Genomic DNA, 20,097 nt, shown 5'->3' on the forward strand with positions numbered 1-20,097 from the left:
TTGATGACGCTCCTCCAACAAAAATTCGGCAAATGTGTATTTCAGCGGCGTAAATTCAAGTTTTACACTAATGGTGGCCATAAAGTGGGTGATCATTATACGTTAAATTATTATAGAAAAGTGATCCCCCACTTTCTTTAAACTAACATTTCTTCATATATTGGAAACTACTCGTTTGCTGAAATTTTAAACGTTATTTTCGTTTTCAAATTCCTCAAAAACTTATAAATGTTTTTTTTTCTATAGTGTGGAAAGTCGATTGGTGACGCTAGCAGTGTATCATTCAAAAACAAGATGGCGTTAAGTTTTTCTTCGATAAAATGTCTCATAATATTTGATTTTCTTAAATAAAGAAAAAACTACTTGATCGATTTGCGTGATTTTTGGAATATGACATTTTCATGCAGTTACAAGTACGTACATTATAAAGATGTTTTTCGGATTTTTATAGTAAAAAAGATTACTTGTGGACCATTTATAGACTTGCACCAAATCGTTTAATAAAAATTTTCTGTATTTAATAAAAATCGGTTCTCCTGATCCTTTTGTTTCCCAATTTGTCGTCTGCTAAAATGGTAAATATTCAGATACGCTACAACAGAACACCGACCACTCTAATTTGTTTTTTCAGGGGTAATCGAGGTCACTGACAACGAATCTGATAATCAAACCCGGGGCAAATTTGCCGTTTGCATGGTATTAACCCCTGAACCCACGAACTACTTTCCACCATTTTACAGCTTCCGGTTACGCTACGCAAGGTAACATAAACGACGATTGTTGAATGTGCCTTCATGGAGCAAACTGCCTTTTCACATGGCGTACAAATCATTTGTGAAACATTTAAATTTATGCAAAAAAGAAGAAAAGAACTCAAGTTTCAAACCCATAACTGAAAACTGAATTGAAAACGTTTCCTTTAAAATATTATCAATTTTGAAAATCAAACTTGTTCTTTTTTTTAACCTTGTATTTATTATAAGACATTTTATTACAATAGAAAAAAGGCGAGCATGAAAAGTAATCTGGTTAAGCTTAAACATGGAAAAGAAAAGGACAAGGTATTCTGGTAAAAAATATAAATTTATAACTTAAAATATTGCAGCATTAAGAATTGATTATATAATGTTAAATTGAATTTTTTTTTAAATTCTTAATACTACAATATTTTAAGTTATAAATTTATTATATTTTTTACTAGAATATCTTGTCCTTTACTTTTCCATGTTTAAACTTAACCATATTACTTTTCATCCTCGCATTTTTCTATTTTAATCCATGATTTTTCCAGGCTTCCAGTAAATTCACTTGTTCTTTGTTTAATTTCAGTCTTATTTTTTTTGCCTCCATAGACATAACATACACATACGTAATAACAATGTACGGCACTCGTCTGCTTTCAATGATATCTCCCCCAATTATCTCCCTTTCATTCTTTCATTCTGTCTGTTTGACTTGTTACTTCTTTTTTCGCAAGAGCAATAAATTGGTAGCAACAGTAGTCGCTGAAGTGATGTGGTTGCCATGGAAACCAGTCATAAAAAAACGTCACTCATCTCCTTACGTTTTTTTTACAATTTTGAACACCAGTAAATTCATCATAACTTTTGTTTTACTGAACAAAAATTGAAAAAAATTTTTTCACAATATGACTGAGAAGGTGATCTATAAACTGTAATGTTTGAGATTTGATCGAAAAAATGAGTGAGCGGCGAAGCTTTAAAGCATGCCACTTAACCATATATTTAAACTCTACCGTGTTTGAATGATAAAGAAATTACAGTTTTGGTTTTCAAAGACAATTTTATAGTCTAATCTACTTGAACCATATCCATGAATTTTTTCTCATAAAAGACGAACTGGTTTCTATTAAAAAAAAATTTTTTTATGAAAGATTAACATCACATGGGTTAATTATTGAATATCTTCATTTAGCAATTTATAAGTGGAATCTTTAAATTATTAAAAAAGAATTCTTCAAAGAAGATGCAATCAGAAAATACTAAGAGTTTATCTATTTCAGGTGAAATCATTAGACATCTGAATGTAACGACTTTTATTCTATAAATAGATAGGCACTCGACCAAGTTATCCGGAAGTAGAAATCTTACGCTCTAGAAAGACATGATATGCCAGCTACCAGTCATCATTATCATCTCTTGTGCCTAGTTACATATAAGAGAGAATTTTCTGTAGATTCATGGAAGAATTTGTGTCTACATTGCCTGTATGGAAGTACAGGCTCATCTATATGGGGATGTATTTCTTGATTCCATTCTAATACAGTCGAATAAGGAAGCGGAATAATGGTTGTTCATCAAGTCCTGTGTAAAAAATGGCAAAAGTGGCGTCAAAATCCTAAAATTGCTCAAAACAGATTTTGGTGAGGATTGTTTAAGCAAAGCAACTGTTTATCATTGGATCAAGTGTTTTCATGAGGGACGAGAATGAGTCAAGGATAATTCTCGTTCAGGTAGGCCCATGACTTCACGGACCAATGAGATTGTTAATAAAGTATTGACAAAAGTAAAAGCTGATCGATATTTGCCAATTCAACAAAATTGCAAAGGAACTGAAAATTTCATTTGGATCATGCCAGGCAATTTTGGCAAAAGATTTTTGAAGGACAATGTATCATTTTCGGAAAATTCCTTTCATCTGATTTATGCATGAACAATGATATTCTTTATACGTAAACTAAAATAAATTGGCAGGATATTCACTGCTGTCGTGGATATTTGTACACACAAGTAAATTATTACACGTTCCAGTTTAAATGCCTACTTTTAGAAAAGCTGCATCCTAAATGCAGATTGTGGACTCGCCAATTATTTTTTGAGTCAGATTTTTAATATTTGGCATCAACAATTTTTGCAAGACTCTGAGTAAAAATCAATTGTTTAAATTTTTTTTATTTTTATGTCAACTCTCTTTCTGTTTAAATTGATCAACACATAAAAACATGTCAGCTATAGGTTTGTTCATAGATTTTCTCTTTTGACAATAAAGATTAATTTTTCTTTTCTTTCTTTTTCACATTTTATCTCGAGTTAGTATGGTTCAGATATGAAAGTATAGGAATGCAGAAAAGATAAGAAATGTGTACAGAAATGTGACTAGTCACAAAGAAATGAAAAGCAAAAAAAGACAAACACTTTCATAACTAGAACTAACTGGCAGCCTGTCGTACGATATGCTTAAACATATTTTAATTTATGCAAATTGCATATGTATTATTATAGAATCAATCCTCTATTGATTATTATATATTACGAGAAATATTTTACCCAGTGGACTAATTTGCAAAAAAAAAAAAAAAAAAAAAATCAAATAATGATAATGTCGTTCATGAAATTCCATCTGTGTTTGTTTACAATATCATGTCAGCTCATATTTGGGCTTGATGATGAATGCCCTGGAAAAGTCACTTCTGATTAATATTTTTTTTTTTTAAATATGCGAATGGAGAAATAATTTGCGGTGATTTTAAATGATACCTCTTTTAGCATAAATTGAACTTAAAATAAAATGGTGAGGTACACCCGAGCTTGAACAGGAGATTATTTGATCTTTAGTTGAATGCTCTACCACTAAACTATATCTTCAGATTTTAATAAATCTGATTTTAAAGAAGAAATGATTTTTTGGAATTTTATTATCTCCGGTGTAACGTAAAATATTCCCCTGCAAAACTTATTCTTTTATCTAGAAGAGAGCAAAGCTATTTTTAAAATCGGATTTTTTTCGATTTTTGGTACTTAGCAGATGAATTTCTGTACAAAACATATCTAAGAACACTGCCAGACATATAAATAAGTTTTGTGTGAAATTTTCCAAAAATAGGCTCAGCCGTTTCGGAAACTATAAGGAAGAAACTCTTACACGCAAAGTGACTTTTATATAATAATAAAAATATTCTCCTGCAGATGACCAACATGTACACTACAAACACACTTTCTCTTTCCATTTTCTTTTCTTTTTTGTTCATTCTCCAAATCCTGAGTCTAGTCTGTACCAGTCTCAAAAATGAAACTGTTTCTTTTATTCCTCCTCACGTTAAGGTCCTGGATATGACCTAAAACTATATCCAATGGTGAGGCCCCACCTTGCGGGCTTTGGGGAGTGTGGAGCCACCCTTTAATTGCCATTGCTCCCAGGTCCACTCTGACCCGGAGTGGTAGTACCTGTTAGGGTCCGAACTATGGGTTAAATAGAATCTGACTAAAAAAATAAAATATACTCCATTAAAAATCGTTCCTCAAAATAACTAGATTCAGCATTAAATAACCTGAAAAAGGTTGATATGCCATAAAACAAAAACAACCAACCAACCAATCCTCATGTTAATATGTAGAAACCCAATACGTTGTAGACTCTGTCACAAGAAACATAAAGGAAAAAAAAAAAAAAAACTCGACTCGCTTTCTTGTTTTTTAACAGAAACCTTTATATCTGGTATTTCCAATGCCACATTTTTTTCTAAGTAATTAAACAGTTCGTTTCTCCTTTTCCGACCATGTGTAACTTTTCGTCTCGGCTGTGATGTCACCCACACATCTCACATCATGTCTCGAATACATATTTTTCTGAACATTGACCATGCCCGGAACACCACTCCTCCAAGCACCCAATGCTCTTCCTCGTGGTTCTCACCACGTGTGTCTTTTTATTGTCTCTGTGGTGATCTTACATCACACAGCCATCTTGGTCATTTGTATATATCATACACTACTGCTGCTGCTGCTGTTCCCAGCAAGAGCAGCTCTGTTACACTGACTCTTGAATGAGAAACGGAAATTTCTCCGCTTGAGATTAGCTTATATTAGTTGCTGATGCACGCATGCTCTCATTCGTCATAAACTTGCTGACATTTACTTTACAAGTTTTTCATATAAACAATTCAGCTTCTCTTGTTTCAGTGAGTTAAGTCTCTACCATGATAAACTTCCATTTCTTTATAGAAAGCTATAATAATACACATCTCTGGACATGTTCATCATGAATTTTATTTGTTGTGTTTATTTGCTTGAATTTTTTTTTTTTTTTTTTTTTTAACAATCAAAACTAAATATTAACTTGTTGAAAAGTCAGTACAGAATGTCAGAATTAGTAAGTGTGATGAGCTATTCACTTCAGGAATAATAGACTTACCCAGAGACAAATAGAGTTACATCTAAATGTCAGATTTGTGGCAGTTATGGCCTGAGAATCATGATGTATACTTCTGTTAATACATTTTTTGTTAATTATATCACTGTATTTATCTTGTTAATTACCAACCTGCAAAACTATAAGTAATATGCAAAAAAAAAAAGCAGTAGTTGGAATGTTAGGAATGTTAAAAAAAGTTAAATCTATAAAACAATTTATCTTAAATCATCAAAGATGAATCTGTTTATTTTTTTTTTTATCAAGTTTAGTTCATCCTTACTTTTAAAAGTCTTAATTCTCAGCAGTATTTACAAAAAAATATATTAAAATCTCTGAAAATATGTTTGAATTACAAAATAAATTTGGCTTTACCTGTTGCGGAGTGAATAAATTTAAATTAAATTTAAGTTATTTATCTTATTGATGAAAAAATTGGCTCTATAATTTAGAATAAAAAAGTTTCTTGATTTTAAAATACAAAAACTGTTTTCATACATTTTTTGTTAATATCAACGATTACAGATATTTTTATTCCTAAATGTTTCGATATTAACTTAATCATCAATATTGTATGTAAGCTATGTTATACTAAATGAGAGTTGATTAACGTTTGTTTTCATAAATAAGAAAAAATAATCTTATATACTTTAATAAGACTAAGTATATGGTAAATTATTTAGTTCTGGGATTGAGTTATGTATGGGCAGCTGTTTTCAGACTGATATGCTATTTCATAGGTCGCACACACGCACATAAACAAATCTCAAATACGCACTGGTTACCTACCCCTGTCATGATTCCCGTCTTAGTCGACAGACAGCGTCCAACTTTCTGTTCCGCTTCTTTCTGTATCTCTTTCTCTTTTCTTGCTTTGCGTTGATATGAATACACGTTCTTTCTCATCGAACTGTGATGTAAGCATTATTTTCCCTACACACCTTGACAGAAACATCATTGTAAGGTAAGACGATATCATATACCTTGACAAACTCTTGCGTACACAATGAACATTCAACGCATATTTTATTGAACTCTTGTTATCACACATACAAACATCCAGACACACGTATATACAAGAATATATATATGCATATCAAACATTTTAACTCCATACACACATATACATTGAGCTCATATGCATAACAGACATTTTACTTCATGCATAATACACACACACACACACACACACGTGTGTGTACACAAACACTGTATTGTTCAATACTTCTGTGTAAATAAATAATCCTTGTGTATATATAAATATGTAACTCTGTTTTAGTATGCTTCTTTTTAATGCTTCACTTTAAATGTACTCGTAAAGCAGGCTCTTTATTGTGGATTGTTTTTGTAACATGCAATGTTCTTATTTTCAACATATGTTTGAGAAATTGTTTTAATAAGTTGTAATTTATAATTAATAGAACAAGTCGCCCACCTTATTTATCTACTTATTTTTTTCGGCCAATGTCACAACCACTCTCTAATATTTCTTAATGTCTCTGATTTTGACATGTGAAGTTCCGCCACAACAGCTAAGTTGTTCGGAAATCCACACAGATGATTTGTTTATAGTGATGAAGGTTTTGTGTAGAACCAACCACACGTTTTACTATTACTGCTAATCTTTATTGGTGCAGATGACTGCCACAAGACCGAGCAAGTAGACCGAAGGTTTTTACATCAGAGTTTTTCCTTCTCCTAGATGCATGTCTTAATGAAGATTGAGGGTGCATCGCTCCCAGTGAATTAATGCGCCCCCAGATCCCAAACTGGAAATTTCTACGACTTGGCACGGCCTAGCTTTCCCAAATGGTCACCCATCTGGTGAGAACCGGTGTGTCAACGTGATTGTGCTATATAAATTATATAATATTCGATAGAGAATTGTCTCTGTAATAATAAATACAAAATCTTCATGAATTAAAATATATTTCAACATATTTTAAGGCTGGGTGCCCCCAGTTTAGTCTAAGAATAATACTTCATAGAAACAGATTTATTATTTTTTATTTATGCAAGAGGAATGTCTAAACAGATTTATTATTTTTATTTATGCAAGAGGAACGTCTAAACAGATATGCCACAGTTTATAAATGTCTAAACAGATATGCCACAGTTTATAATTTTTTTGAATCAAATCAAAGTAGAATTTTCTCTTTTGTATCTTGTTTTGGTTGGTTGTTTTACAGCATATCAACCTTTGTCAGGTTATTTAATGCAAAATCTAGTTATTTTGAGGAACGATTTTTAATGGAGTATATATATATTTTTTTAAGTCAGATTCTATTTAACCCATAGTTGGGACCCTAACAGGTACTACCACTCCGGGTCAGAGTGGACCTGGGAGCAATGGCAATTAAAGGGTGGCTCCACACTCCCCAAAGCCCGCAAGGTGGGACCTCACCATTAGATATAGTTTTAGGTCATATCCAGGACCATATCTTGTTTTAAAGGTCAATCTTGTTTTATTTCTCGTTTCACATCTACAGCAGATTATCGAGCACAAACATTCTCCTTCCTCACGTATTTCTTAGGAATTGGCTTAGTTTTTCATGTACTATTATTGCACTTACTGCAGTTTTCTTAATCCACAATACACAAGTAACATTTAAGCCTTTTCTGTTCTTTATCATGCTTAATCAGCTTGCTTGTGTTTTGAATGAGACGTGTAATTTTACTTAAAAATGTCCAGCATTTTAAATCTGTAACATAATTCAATTGTTTCCATTAAAAAAAAAAAAAAAAAAAAAGAAAAAGATTTTCATTTAAAAAAAAAAAAAAAAAAATATTTCGTTTTCATTTAAAAAAAAATTTTCATAAAAAACTTTTTTCATCTAAAAAAAATTTTTTTCATTAAAAAAAATGTTTTCATAAAAAATTTTTTTTTCAATCATTTAAAAAAAAAAAAAAAAATGCTTGTATTTCTCCTAGAAACAGTGTTTAATGCTTAACATTGCATTTAAAAACGTCAAGATTTGTTCATTTTAGTTTAAACTAGCAAATCCAGTCGCAAATTTTTGCTAGGTTAAGAGAATATCATAACGAACAAACAAGACCTTCACCCCATCTCAAAAACAAGTTAAATGTCTGGGAGGACGATGTCATGACAACAGAAGCAGCAAAACTGATGCAAGCCAGCGTCAGTTTTGCTGCTTCGGTTGTCTCCCCTTGCCAGGCCACTAATATAGAAAAGTCGTAATTGTATAACAGATTAGCATGTTATCAACATCCAATTTTTCATATGTATTTAACTTCAATTTCAGAAAATGTTGTTAGCATTGAAAGATTTTAACAGATAATTTCTTCATTAAAACTCAAATGAATAAATATGAGTTTTTTTCTACCTATCCCAACTATAGTTACAGCAAAAATAAGGTGATACGTGGGGCTTTCTAAAAGTAAAGCCTCTTCTTTTTTAACTCAAAAAGTTGAAGAACTATGAAGTCGAGAGTGGTGCCATCAAAACAAGAGACATTTTGTGTTCCAGAATTTATTTTTCTACATAGTCACCGTCATTCTCAATACGCTTTTGCCAGCAATGGACAATGGCTGTACATGGGTATCCAGAACACACTTTGTCATATTCTCTGCTTCTGATGCATGTCCATGACAAGAGGTTGCTTTCTTAGTCTCACACCATCAATATCTGCAACAGAGAGATGAACCTTTCAGGTCATGAATGCATAAGTAGTCATCATAACAATACAATTTGCAATCGTCTCTGATCTAATTTGGGCAAAAAAAAAAAAAAAAAAAAAAAAAAAAAAATAGGAGTCATTACTTTTGGAATAACCCTCGTGGTTTATGCTTATTTAATTCTGATACAGCATAATATTTTGAAAACACCCACAAACAGCTTTGACCTATATTTTCAAATCAATAAAATATGTCCAAATTTGCCTATATTTGTATATATAGTAAATTTGGACATTTTATTGGTTTGAAAATATAGGTTATTTTTTACCAATTGTCATACAATTTTAACCATAGAATAGTATTATAATCTTAAAAAAACAAAACCCTGCAAATTTTCATGTATTTTCGTCCTATAGAACCAAAAACACGGGCATTTCAATATTCAATTTGGCTACCAGTATATATATATATATCCCCACCTTTTCTTTGGCAATTTTATAAGTTCCAAATCTCTGCGATTATTGATCAGAATTTAACAAATGAAGGTTTGTTGGAAAGGTAATAACCTGAATTGTTTATACTTGTAGAATTGTGAACAGGCTATGTGACATTTGCCCTTAAGGTCGCACATTAAGGGGGTCATCCAGAGCCTATTTTTGGCACTTTTTTACAACCATAAAATGTTTAAGTCATAGTCATTTGTTTTCCTAGTTTTGCATATGAATTACAAAACATCTGGCCTTGGAGGGGAGACTAAAACTTGCTGCTTTGGTTTCAAATGATCTGAAATAACATCAAGGGAAGACTTGATTCCAAATATTTTTCCTATGTTATATCTCTCCTGGTTTGGAAATAGGGTACGATTATGAATATCTGCAGTATCAAATAATTCTTATACACTGAAATTTATTTTATGTATGAAAACCAAAGTGGGAGATATAACATATGAGAAATATTTGAAATCAAGTCTCCCCTTGCTGTTATTTCAGATCATTTGAAATCATAGCAACAAGTTTTAGTCTCCCCTTTATCAAGGCCAGAGGTTTGGGGGAAATATGTGGGTGTGTGTGCGCGTTAATTCAGGAACTACACAAGATACACATTTTACATGATTAGATTCATTGTGACAGGAATATTCATTATCTTGGGTCACTACGCACTAAACTAGTATATTGTTTAAAATTTATTATTATAAACTCTTCAATTTTCTTATCTGTATCTGGTCTGTGCCATGTAGATCTGCTAATTTATGATAATTTTTTTTTCGATTGAATGACAAAAATTGTAGGAGGGGTGCGTCATATATATCTATTATATTATTAAACTCAAACCGTCTTGCTTTAGTGTTGAAATAGTGTTTCCTGTCTACAACTTTTGGTTTGAACAATTCTGCGCATGCATAATTAAATAACAAATCGATGAAAGCTTTTTTTTTTTAAATCAGTTTTTTTCGTATTTAAAATATTCAAATAAAAACAAAACTAAATCCCATTTGTTTTTTTTTTCATCTGCATTTCATTTGTCTTGAATTAAAATTTAAAATACAAAAGTAAAGTATCCCGGCTAAATTGTGCTCCAAGCAGAAACATTAATTTTAACCATATCCTCAGCGTATAAGAAGAACCTACTGTTGATTTTCTAAGCCAGACCCTTCTGCTTATACAGTGATAAAACTTCTCAAATCTACTTGTGACTGTATAAGGGTTTTAATTTTGGTCAAAATCGGAGTATCCCTTCTTTAAATCGATTTTTTGATTATCAATACTTATAGAAGGCATTCTGATACAAAATTTATCTAAGAACACTCCCAAACATAGTACATATGTATGAAGTTTCAAAAAAAATTATTTCCAGCTGTTTCGGAGTCCTTAGGGAATGAGCTCACACACAATAAGTAGATGGGAATCAGGCTGCTCGAATGATGTACCTTAATTGCCTGAACATGCAGTTAGTGTTTATGCCTTGTACACTAGATTAATATTTTTTTTGAGGATGGATTCCTTAAAAATCGGTTTTAGAAAGCCAGAGTATACTGTGTATATCAACTTTTAAAACTAAAATTTAACTTTGCAAAAAAAAAAAAAAAAAAAAAAAAAAAAAAAAGTCAATTCATACATCAAATGCAGATTAAATATATATGTATAATATATTTTCCAAAATCTAAATTTATAAAACTTGCTCTGTCTCCATTTTTTTTTTTCTAAGTGCATCTCAACATAAATGAAGTTGTTTCAGACTATTGTCGTCACAGTTACCATTTCTTTCTGCTTAATGAACCTTTTCAAGCATATTGTTTCATGCATTAATTTAACGACCAATTTGTTCATAAATGTAAAAATAACCAGTTCATAACTACATTTACAAATGATTGAAGCAGTCAAAACATAAGCAGTAATGGTGATGACACTTATCTGTATTGTTCAAAGAAAATAATCAAATTCTTTAGAAAAAAAAAAAACAAAAACATTTATTTTAAGTTATGATTTTTATTCCATGCACCAAAATGCCATTTTATTATCTTGGTTATTTAGAATTCCTGGTGGTCGAAATAAATTTATGGGTGTATCTTTTAACTTCTGGCCATATTCCAGTTCTCTTTGAAAGATCTATAAAAAAAAATAAATAAAATAAAAAAACAAATAAAATAGCTTAAAATTAGAATTATATTCCTTAAAAAAAAAAAAAAAAAAAAAAAACTAACGGTATCTGTTACTAAGCAAAAACTAAGTTGTTTGAAAAAGATGAAGAAATAAAAGGTGTAATTTTTTGCAATTTTTAGGGCATTTGTGACCTTTTTGAGCTCCTGGGAACACCGAATCCCAGTGAAAATGGACAAACGGTGCAGTTTCAAACGTTAAGACATGTATATTTGAATTCAGCACCATGGAAAACTACTATATAGACAAATATCAAGTTTTTGAGTAATATGAAAAAAGAGCTCCAAAGAGGTATGTTTTTTTTTTAGCCCTAAAAGTCCCAGAGGGATGTGAATCAGAATTTTGCCAGGGTCACCCATACTGATTTTATATCAAGAAGAATGGCTTCCACATTTTGGCCAAGTTTCAGAAAAATCTAATGGATGGATCAAAAGTTAAGGGACGAAACATGCCATTTTTGGCCTCTTTTGGGACGCAACAGGAATTTTCATAAATTTTTTCACTGTGCACATCTATTTAATGAAATACAATTTGTGGCAAAATTTCAGGAAAAACTAAGGGATGGTTATCTGGCAATCGTCCGGAATAACAGACGCACGGATGCCATTGAAAACATAGGTCCTTCTTCGATAAATCGGGGGACCAACAATTCAAAGTTTCTTTAAAAGAAAATTATTTTATACTTAACTTTCATTACAAAATTAAACTAATTTTAAAAAAATATTGAGTGCTTCGATTAAAAGCAGTGAAGTCTTTACTTTAAATAATCCTCAGGATTAGAGGTGGGCAGTTTAACTTGTACACTGGAAACAAGTTTTTTTTTTTTTTTTTTTTAAACTGAAACAATTTGGTGTAGTGTTATGTGTTTTTGGTGACAGTGGGGGGGGGGAGTCAAAGTTTTATTAAAATTAAATTCTAATAACATTTATTAAAAAGGAAATACGAAATGACATTAAATGTTTGATTCAATTCAAATTTTTAAAACATACACATATGCACCTTCTACACATGGAAAAAGAAAAATAAATTTAAAAAAATATAAAAATGTAAAATAAACAACATTTACACATTCACAGCCTCAATTCCCACTCAATGACATTGAACTGACCCCATCAAAATCAAAGGTAAAGTATACTTAAGTTAGAAGAAATTTAAAGACATTTAATTTCCACTTCTTGGGAAGAGCATTTATTCTCAAAATGGCTCTTTCAAATTATCTCTTTCCACAAAATTTCAATTGAAAAAATGAAAATATCAAAACAAGCATATATAAAAAAAAAAAACAATTTTTGGTGACACACACACATATATATATATATATATATATATATATATATATATATATATATTACAATAGAAAAATGCGAGCATGAAAAGTAAAGGACGAGTTAAAACTGGAAAAGAAAAGGACAAGATATTTTAGTAAAAAAAAAAAAAAAAAAAAAAAAAAAAAAAATAGAATAAATTTATAACTTAAAATATTGCAGCATTAAGAAAGGATTATATAATGTTATAAATTTAATTAAAAAAAAAAAAAATTCTTAATGCTGCAATATTTTAAGTTGTAAATTTATATTTTTTACTAGAATATCTTGTCCTTTTCTTTTTCAGTTTTAACAACTAGTCCTTTACTTTTTCATGTTTAAACTTAACCATATTACTTTTCATGCTCGCATTTTTCTATTGTAATCTGATTTTTCCAGACTTCCAGTAAATTCACTTGTTCTGTGTTTAATTTCAGTCTTATTTTTTTGCCTCCATAAACATAATATACACATGTAATAACAATGTATGCCACTCGTCTGCTTTCAATAAGGTTGCTATGGAAACCAGTCATAAAAAACGTTGCTCACCTCTTGATGTTTTTTTTTTATGATTTTGAACACTAGTAAATTCATAACTTTTGTTTTACTGAAAAAAAATTGAACATTTTTTTTTTTTCACAATTTTTCTATAAGCTGTATAATAATTGTTTGAAATTTGGTCGAAAAATGAGTGAGCAGTGAAGCTTTAAAGCAGTTCTAAATGACTAAAACTGCCACTTAACCATGTATTCAAACACGGTAGTGTTTGAATGATATATATGAAATGTATTACTGTATAAATAGCAATGTTTAAAAAGTATGTCAAATAAACTTATTGGTCCAGTCAGACTGCCTAAAATAAAGTGACTGCAACTGCAATTTGAAAGAAGTCTTGCAACCTCTGCTAGATGACATACCACTTACTTTATGCAGACAAGACTTAGCCTTACAATGTATTTTCCTAGGTTCATAATGTGGTTTTCAGTAAACTAGATGTCTAGCAAAAACAGTCCAATTTACCACTATAAAGAAATTGACATGTTTTTGAATAATCTACACAAGAGTGTTCACTTAGCCAAATTATATGAATAAATCTTATGATTTTCTGCTAAATATAGATTTGAGGTACGAGTAATATTTATCTAAAAAAAAAAAATAAAAAAATTCAAGATTAAATGTAAACCACTCACTTTTTTCAAATGCTGCTTTTCAGAACTTGGATTTTACATCAGCCAAAATGTTGTGAATATAATATTTTTATTTATATAGACAACTATTACATAGCCGTTACACTGAACATGCTAATGTTCAGAACAATTGGTTGGCAAGAACCACAAGTCCCTGTCAGGCGACGTAATGGAGTTTATGTGGCACATAAGCTTCATTATGTCGCCTGATGAGGACTTTTAGTTCTTGCCAACCAATTGTCTGAAACTATTAGCATGTTCAGTATAGCAACTATGTAATAGTTATTTATATGAATAAAAATATATTTTGCTCTTTTTTAATTGGTCACTTTTAATAACCTCGTTTTAATTCATGAGTTTTATCTCTTGAATACCTTTAACTTGGTGTGCGTGTGTGTGTGTGTATATATTTTTTTTATTTTTTTTTATTACATTTTCACCCCAAACAAGGCAAATTGCCACTTTGGTGTAGGGGGCTACTGTCAGGGGCAACAACTACTGGGGTACTATGTAGGGATTTGGGCAGCAAGGTGTCGGTTCACGTTACACTTGAACTTCTGCACGTCAGTACTGTTGGGGAAGCAGGGACCTGGAATGGAATTCCAGAGTCTAGCGGTTCTGGGGAAGAAACTATTGGAGTAAAAAGATCTTTTACATCTAGGGATCTCTACAGTGTGGGGGTGGGATTTAGCAGCCTGTCGGGTTTGTCGAGGGTGCTTCCGTCATGGGGGCACAAGTGATTGCAGTTCGTCAGAGCATTCACCACTAAAATAGGCAGAGGGATGCAACATTTCGTCGATGGGACAGAGGCTGAAGCTTAGATGCCAGTATATATGAAAATACAATTTATCAAACCTACAAATGCTGTTGCAACTACCTGAGAATTTTATTTTTATTTATTTTTTTACATCAAAATCAATTCACAAAAACGATGTGAATTTCTAAATTTCACTAAAAAAATGTATAAGCATGATTCTGGGTGCATTTACAGATGTTTATTTCTATTTTTTTTTTTATTTTACTTCAGTGTAAAGTCTCAGAATGCAAGGAGCTCCTATCATGTCTATATTAGATACATAGATATATCGAAGTGTTCAAAAAGAAAGCTCTTTTTTTTACCTATAAACATTGAGTTAGTCAAGAAGTGAAGAACATTAATTTTCCAATTGACCATTTTAGTATGTTAGAGATTAACTAGTTTGTGGTTTCTTGGTCTTAGCAGATTCCAGGAGAAAAATTCATCCAGTTTAGTGGAGTATCCAGCTTAATGCTGTTACTCGAGATAGCTATACACTGGCTCATACAAGTGATGCTATGTTGAGGGAATCCTATTTGGGCTTCGAATATTCGTTCAGAGTTTACTTGTACGGTGAAGTATCCTCGTGCCAGGTTTTCCTGACAAATTCTTGTACAGAGAAACCAAAAACACCCTAAAATAATTTCTAGTAAGAAAATTCTAACTTAATTTAATTTTTTTTTCTAGCTGAGGATGGAGTATCCTATTGAATACCTGACATTCACCTATTTCATACATTTCAACTGAAAGATCTTTTAAAAATTTTAACCATCCCTTTAAGTGCAATTGTTTGAATATCTCTTGCACTTGGTTCACCAGGTATATTTGCCAGGTAGTTTTTGAAATTCTTTTCCATGAGTCCAGTTGCTCCTATAATTACTGGAATGGAGATCTTCCTAGGATTCCAGTTTCTTTTCATGTCGTATATAAGACCTTGGCAGTTTGTAATCTTTTTCCTCTTAACTCTGTTTAACCCAGCATCATTAGAGACATCTATAATACAAAAAGCAAAATGTGTGTTTGTATGTCTGCCAAAAAACTTGACGTGTGACGGATCCTGACAAGATCGAGATCGGTATCGTTTTGAAGCTCGACATCTCGGACGACATATCGAAAAGTTGGTCCAATTCCTTCACCTTTAACTGGACAGTTTTATACAAGGAGGGTTTTTTTTTTTTTGCAAGTCATCGTCCCCTTTCAATTGACTACCCTTAATTTCAATGCTTGACTTCCAGTTTTGCCATGGATGCATCAGATAAGACATCACACTTTTTTTACCTAACGTACTGTACTTGCAATAACCCTTATCCCTGAGTGGCTTCTGGGCCTTGATAAGTGGTGACCACCGTGTAAAAAAAAAAAAAAAAACTTCTTTTCCTCCTTCGCGTTATGGGTGTGAGCCTGTCTGCCACCAATTTTTTTTTTTTTTTTTATATTAACACCTGTCTACCTGGACTGCCTTCTGTTGTTTTGATTACGCCACTAAAATGTACCCCACCCCCCGATTTTCCATCCTCATTTTATACAAATGACTTATCGTAAGCTTGACAAGGCTCTACTACAATATAATTCAAAACAGAAAAGATCGGAATGAAAATAAAATATTAAAATTCAATTTTCAATTACGTACATCGTTTGAAGAAGTTTCCAGCAAATCTGCAATAGATATTTGAGAAGTTTTCAAATGATCCACCCTGTGACACTTCTTGGCAATTGCGGGGCTGTAGTGTTGTTGCAATGTCTGTAAAAATGACAATCACTTTTAGTTTTTCAACAAGAGAAAAACGGCCTTATTTTTATATGACCATCTAAAGAGGTTCTCAAAAAAATGTGAATATTGATCACAAAATGGAAAACACTTACTTTGAGTTCCCACAAGCTACTTTCAATGGCATTACATTTGTTTAGATCTTTTTCGTTTGGGTCATAAGGGTCACTTGGAAATTCTGAAAGAAAGGCAAACAAAGAATATTCTTAATCTTAATAATAATGATAATAATAAAAAAAATAAAACATAACATTCATACCTATATATAAACATGGTATTTTTTAAAATGAAAATCGCTCCAGACAAGGCATGAAGCCACTTGACGTAAGGAGCTAACAAGAACAAAATATGCAAAGACAGAAGATGCCTATTGACCTTAGTCTTAAGACAACCAAGCGTATAGGTAGGAGGAACACAGTCAGCAGGAAGAGAGTTCCACAAGATGCAGTTCTTGGAAAGAAGTTATTGATATAGGAAGATGTGTTACAATGAGGTATCAAAACAGTGTATTGATGGAGACCAATAGACTAACGAGCTGGAAAAAAGGAAGCAAGAGATAGAGCAAACAGTTCTGAAGAACATGAATACCATGATAATATTCATGAAAAAAAAAAGACAGATTAGTAACATCATCATAACTTTGTTTTTTGACTCTAGCAGAGATAGAATTATTGTTATTGATGCATCATATTGACCGTCTGCGGATTATTGCCACTAATCTTTTGATATCAGTATGTGATTGTTGTTAGTATACTATTCCCAAACGCCAAAGAAAAAAAAATACCATATTGAATCTAACTGACTGAGCAGATCAGATCTGATTACCATATGAGGCCACCATGATTCTGGTCTCAGGCATTATGGGTCATCACTAGTGATGCGATGATTCCAATATTTTTACCGATTCCCATTCTAAATTCTGATTCTTTATAATCTGTTTTTTAACTATAAAATGGTTATTTTGTCTCGATTACAGTAAAAACATTTTAAATATGTATATTACAGGGTGTCTAAAAAAAAAAAAAATGTACTCACACTTCAACCCTTGCTAATATGCTGTCTTTTTTGTGTTGCAGGTGTGAGGTGTGAACCACAGCATGGCAGGAAATCAACTTAGCTTGGAAGAGAGGAAGTTTGTCCTGAAATGTTATTCGAAGACCGAAAACGCCATTGAAGTGCGAAGACGATTCAGAAGGGAATTCGCAAGACCACCACCAACGTGCCGGACCATTGCTCGCATCAAAGAGAAATTTAAAGCAGATGGAACTGTCCAGAATGTCAATAAGAAACGTTCTGGACGACTTCGGACATCCACGAGCCCTGGAAAAGAGCAGGTGCAGGAAACACTCTTTCGATCACCACAGAAATCACTTTGACAAACTGCTCAGGAAACCCACATCTCAAAAGATAGCGCCCATCACATCATGAAGCATCCGGACTGGAAATGGTACATTCTAACACTAATTCATATTCTCAACGAAGACGATCCTGACCGGAGAGTTGAATTCTGTGAATGGTACCTGGCAAAATGTGCAGAAGATGCAGGATTTCCACACAAAATTGTGTGGAGCGATGAGGCAACCTTTAAATTAAATGGCACCATTAATTGCCATAATTGCATGTACTGGGGTCCTATAAATCCCCATGTAAACTTGCCAGGAGTAACAGTGCGGTGTGGGATATCCGCACTGGGCATCATAGGAACATTTTTTATTAACGGAACTGTTACTAGTGAGAAATACCTTAACTTGCTTCAGGAGTTTGTTGGTCCACAAATTTCTGAGATGTTTGGTGATGACGGCAAGATTTTCTTTCAGCAAGATAGGGCACCTCCCCACTACCATCGCGATGTACGAGCTCACCTCGATGCAGCTTTTCCAGACACATGGATTGGACAAAGGGATGCCATTGAATACCTTGCACGTTCTCCGGACCTCACGCCCATGGATTTCTTTTTGTGGAGATATCTCAAAGATAAAGTTTATCGCACCAAACCAAGAACAATTGATGCATTGAAAATGGAAATTGAAAGACAATGTCGCGATATTCCTAATGACCTGTTTCGTGACGTTTGCGAATCCCTTGGTGCGCGTTAGTGTTGTCTGGACAATAATGGTCATCAATTCGAACATGATTCTTTAATCACATTTGTCTTCTGTATTCGAAGCTATTCCATTTCACTGTATGTTCATAAATAAAGGATTTCTCGTCATTTGAAGTACGAGTACATTTTTTTATTTGAGACACCCTGTATTTTCCAAACGTAAAAAACTAAGGTGATCTATAGATTTTAGTTTTACTGGCAGTTAAAAATCAATAAATATTTTATTATTACTAGGGCTATGGCAAGAGCATATTATTTTCATTGTTTTGACTCGAGTATATATCTGACACAGTTAATCAACCGTGAACTACATCACTATATAAAAGCATATAAGATATCAACGGTACACACTCGAGAGTCAAAACAATAAAAAGAATATGCTGTTGTCCTAGCCCTAATCATTATGAAAAAAAAAAAAAAATTTAAAATCGTTTTGGGCATCAGAAAAATAGCCACAATTTTTTTCTGATTCCGATGCCCCTAAAAGTTTTGATTTTTCAGATTCTTAATTCTGATTAATCATCCCAACACTCATCGCTAAAAGACAACTCATTACCTGATCTTTGGAAAAAGGCATGAATCCCTATTTCCTCTCTAACTATCAGTAAAATAGTAGTCTTAAAATGTGTTCATTCAATTGATGCATTTATGAATATAAACGTCATTTCAAACATAAGTAGGACTTATCTAAAAATCAAATGCTGAAGTATTAACCTACAAAAGGATTGTGAAAAAGAAAAGGTAAATAATTTTTACTTACGCTGTTCTGTCCTATCAATGAGAACTCTGCAGGCTTTGTGTCGATTGATGAGGTTATACATCAATGGGACGGAACACACGAGGCCATGGGGCGGGGCATGCAGTGAAATGCGAGCCAGTTTCTTGATAAAAGCTGCAGTCATGTAGGCTGGTAAATGTCTAAAAAAACATTGTAGATTATGATGATATAAACATATTAAAGAAAAAAAAACATTAAAAAAAAAAACATTAAAAAAAAAAAACATTAAAAAAAAAAACATTAAAAAAAAAAAACATTAAAAAAAAAAAACATTAAAAAAAAAAACATATTAAAGAAAAAAAAACATATTAAAGAAAAAAAAACATTAAAAAAAAAAACATGAAAAAAAAAAACATTAAAAAAAAAACATTAAAAAAAAACATTAAAGAAAAACATTAAAGAAAAAAAAAACATATTAAAAAAAAAAAACATATTAAAGAAAAAAAAACATATTAAAGAAAAAAAAAACATATTAAAGAAAAAAAAAACATATTAAAGAAAAAAAAAACATATTAAAGAAAAAAAAAACATATTAAAGAAAAAAAAAACATTAAAAAAAAAAACATATTAAAGAAAAAAAAAACATTAAAGAAAAAAAAAACATATTAAAGAAAAAAAAACATATTAAAAAAAAAAAAACATATTAAAGAAAAAAAAAACATATTAAAGAAAAAAAAAACATATTAAAGAAAAAAAAAAACATATTAAAAAAAAAAACA

General features: G+C 31.7%; 2 protein-coding genes across 3 annotated transcripts in view; one reads left to right on the top strand and one right to left on the bottom strand.

The window, feature by feature from the left end:
• LOC145277592 (uncharacterized) overlaps positions 1-18,714 on the top strand; it is a 42,063-nt gene extending 23,349 nt beyond the window's left edge. For both annotated transcript variants that reach the window (XM_080129110.1, XM_080129119.1), the window contains exon 3: positions 17,573-18,714. In XM_080129110.1, coding sequence (XP_079985236.1) covers positions 17,921-18,592 — 672 coding nt within the window. In that variant the 5' untranslated portion in view covers positions 17,573-17,920 and the 3' untranslated portion in view covers positions 18,593-18,714. The remainder of the gene's footprint in view (positions 1-17,572) is intronic.
• LOC145277585 (nucleolar complex protein 4 homolog) overlaps positions 11,251-20,097 on the bottom strand; it is a 45,741-nt gene continuing 36,894 nt past the window's right edge. Inside the window, exons 11-14 of the mRNA XM_080129100.1 lie at positions 19,361-19,518; positions 16,592-16,674; positions 16,359-16,469; positions 11,251-11,390 (exon numbers count right to left, since the gene is read on the bottom strand). Of these exons, the coding sequence (XP_079985226.1) occupies positions 11,271-11,390; positions 16,359-16,469; positions 16,592-16,674; positions 19,361-19,518 (472 nt within the window). The 3' untranslated portion in view covers positions 11,251-11,270. The remainder of the gene's footprint in view (positions 11,391-16,358; positions 16,470-16,591; positions 16,675-19,360; positions 19,519-20,097) is intronic.

Source organism: Euprymna scolopes, chromosome 1, assembly GCF_053919585.1.
Source record: "Euprymna scolopes isolate OS-2025 chromosome 1, ASM5391958v1, whole genome shotgun sequence".
NCBI lineage: Eukaryota > Metazoa > Mollusca > Cephalopoda > Sepiida > Sepiolidae > Euprymna > Euprymna scolopes.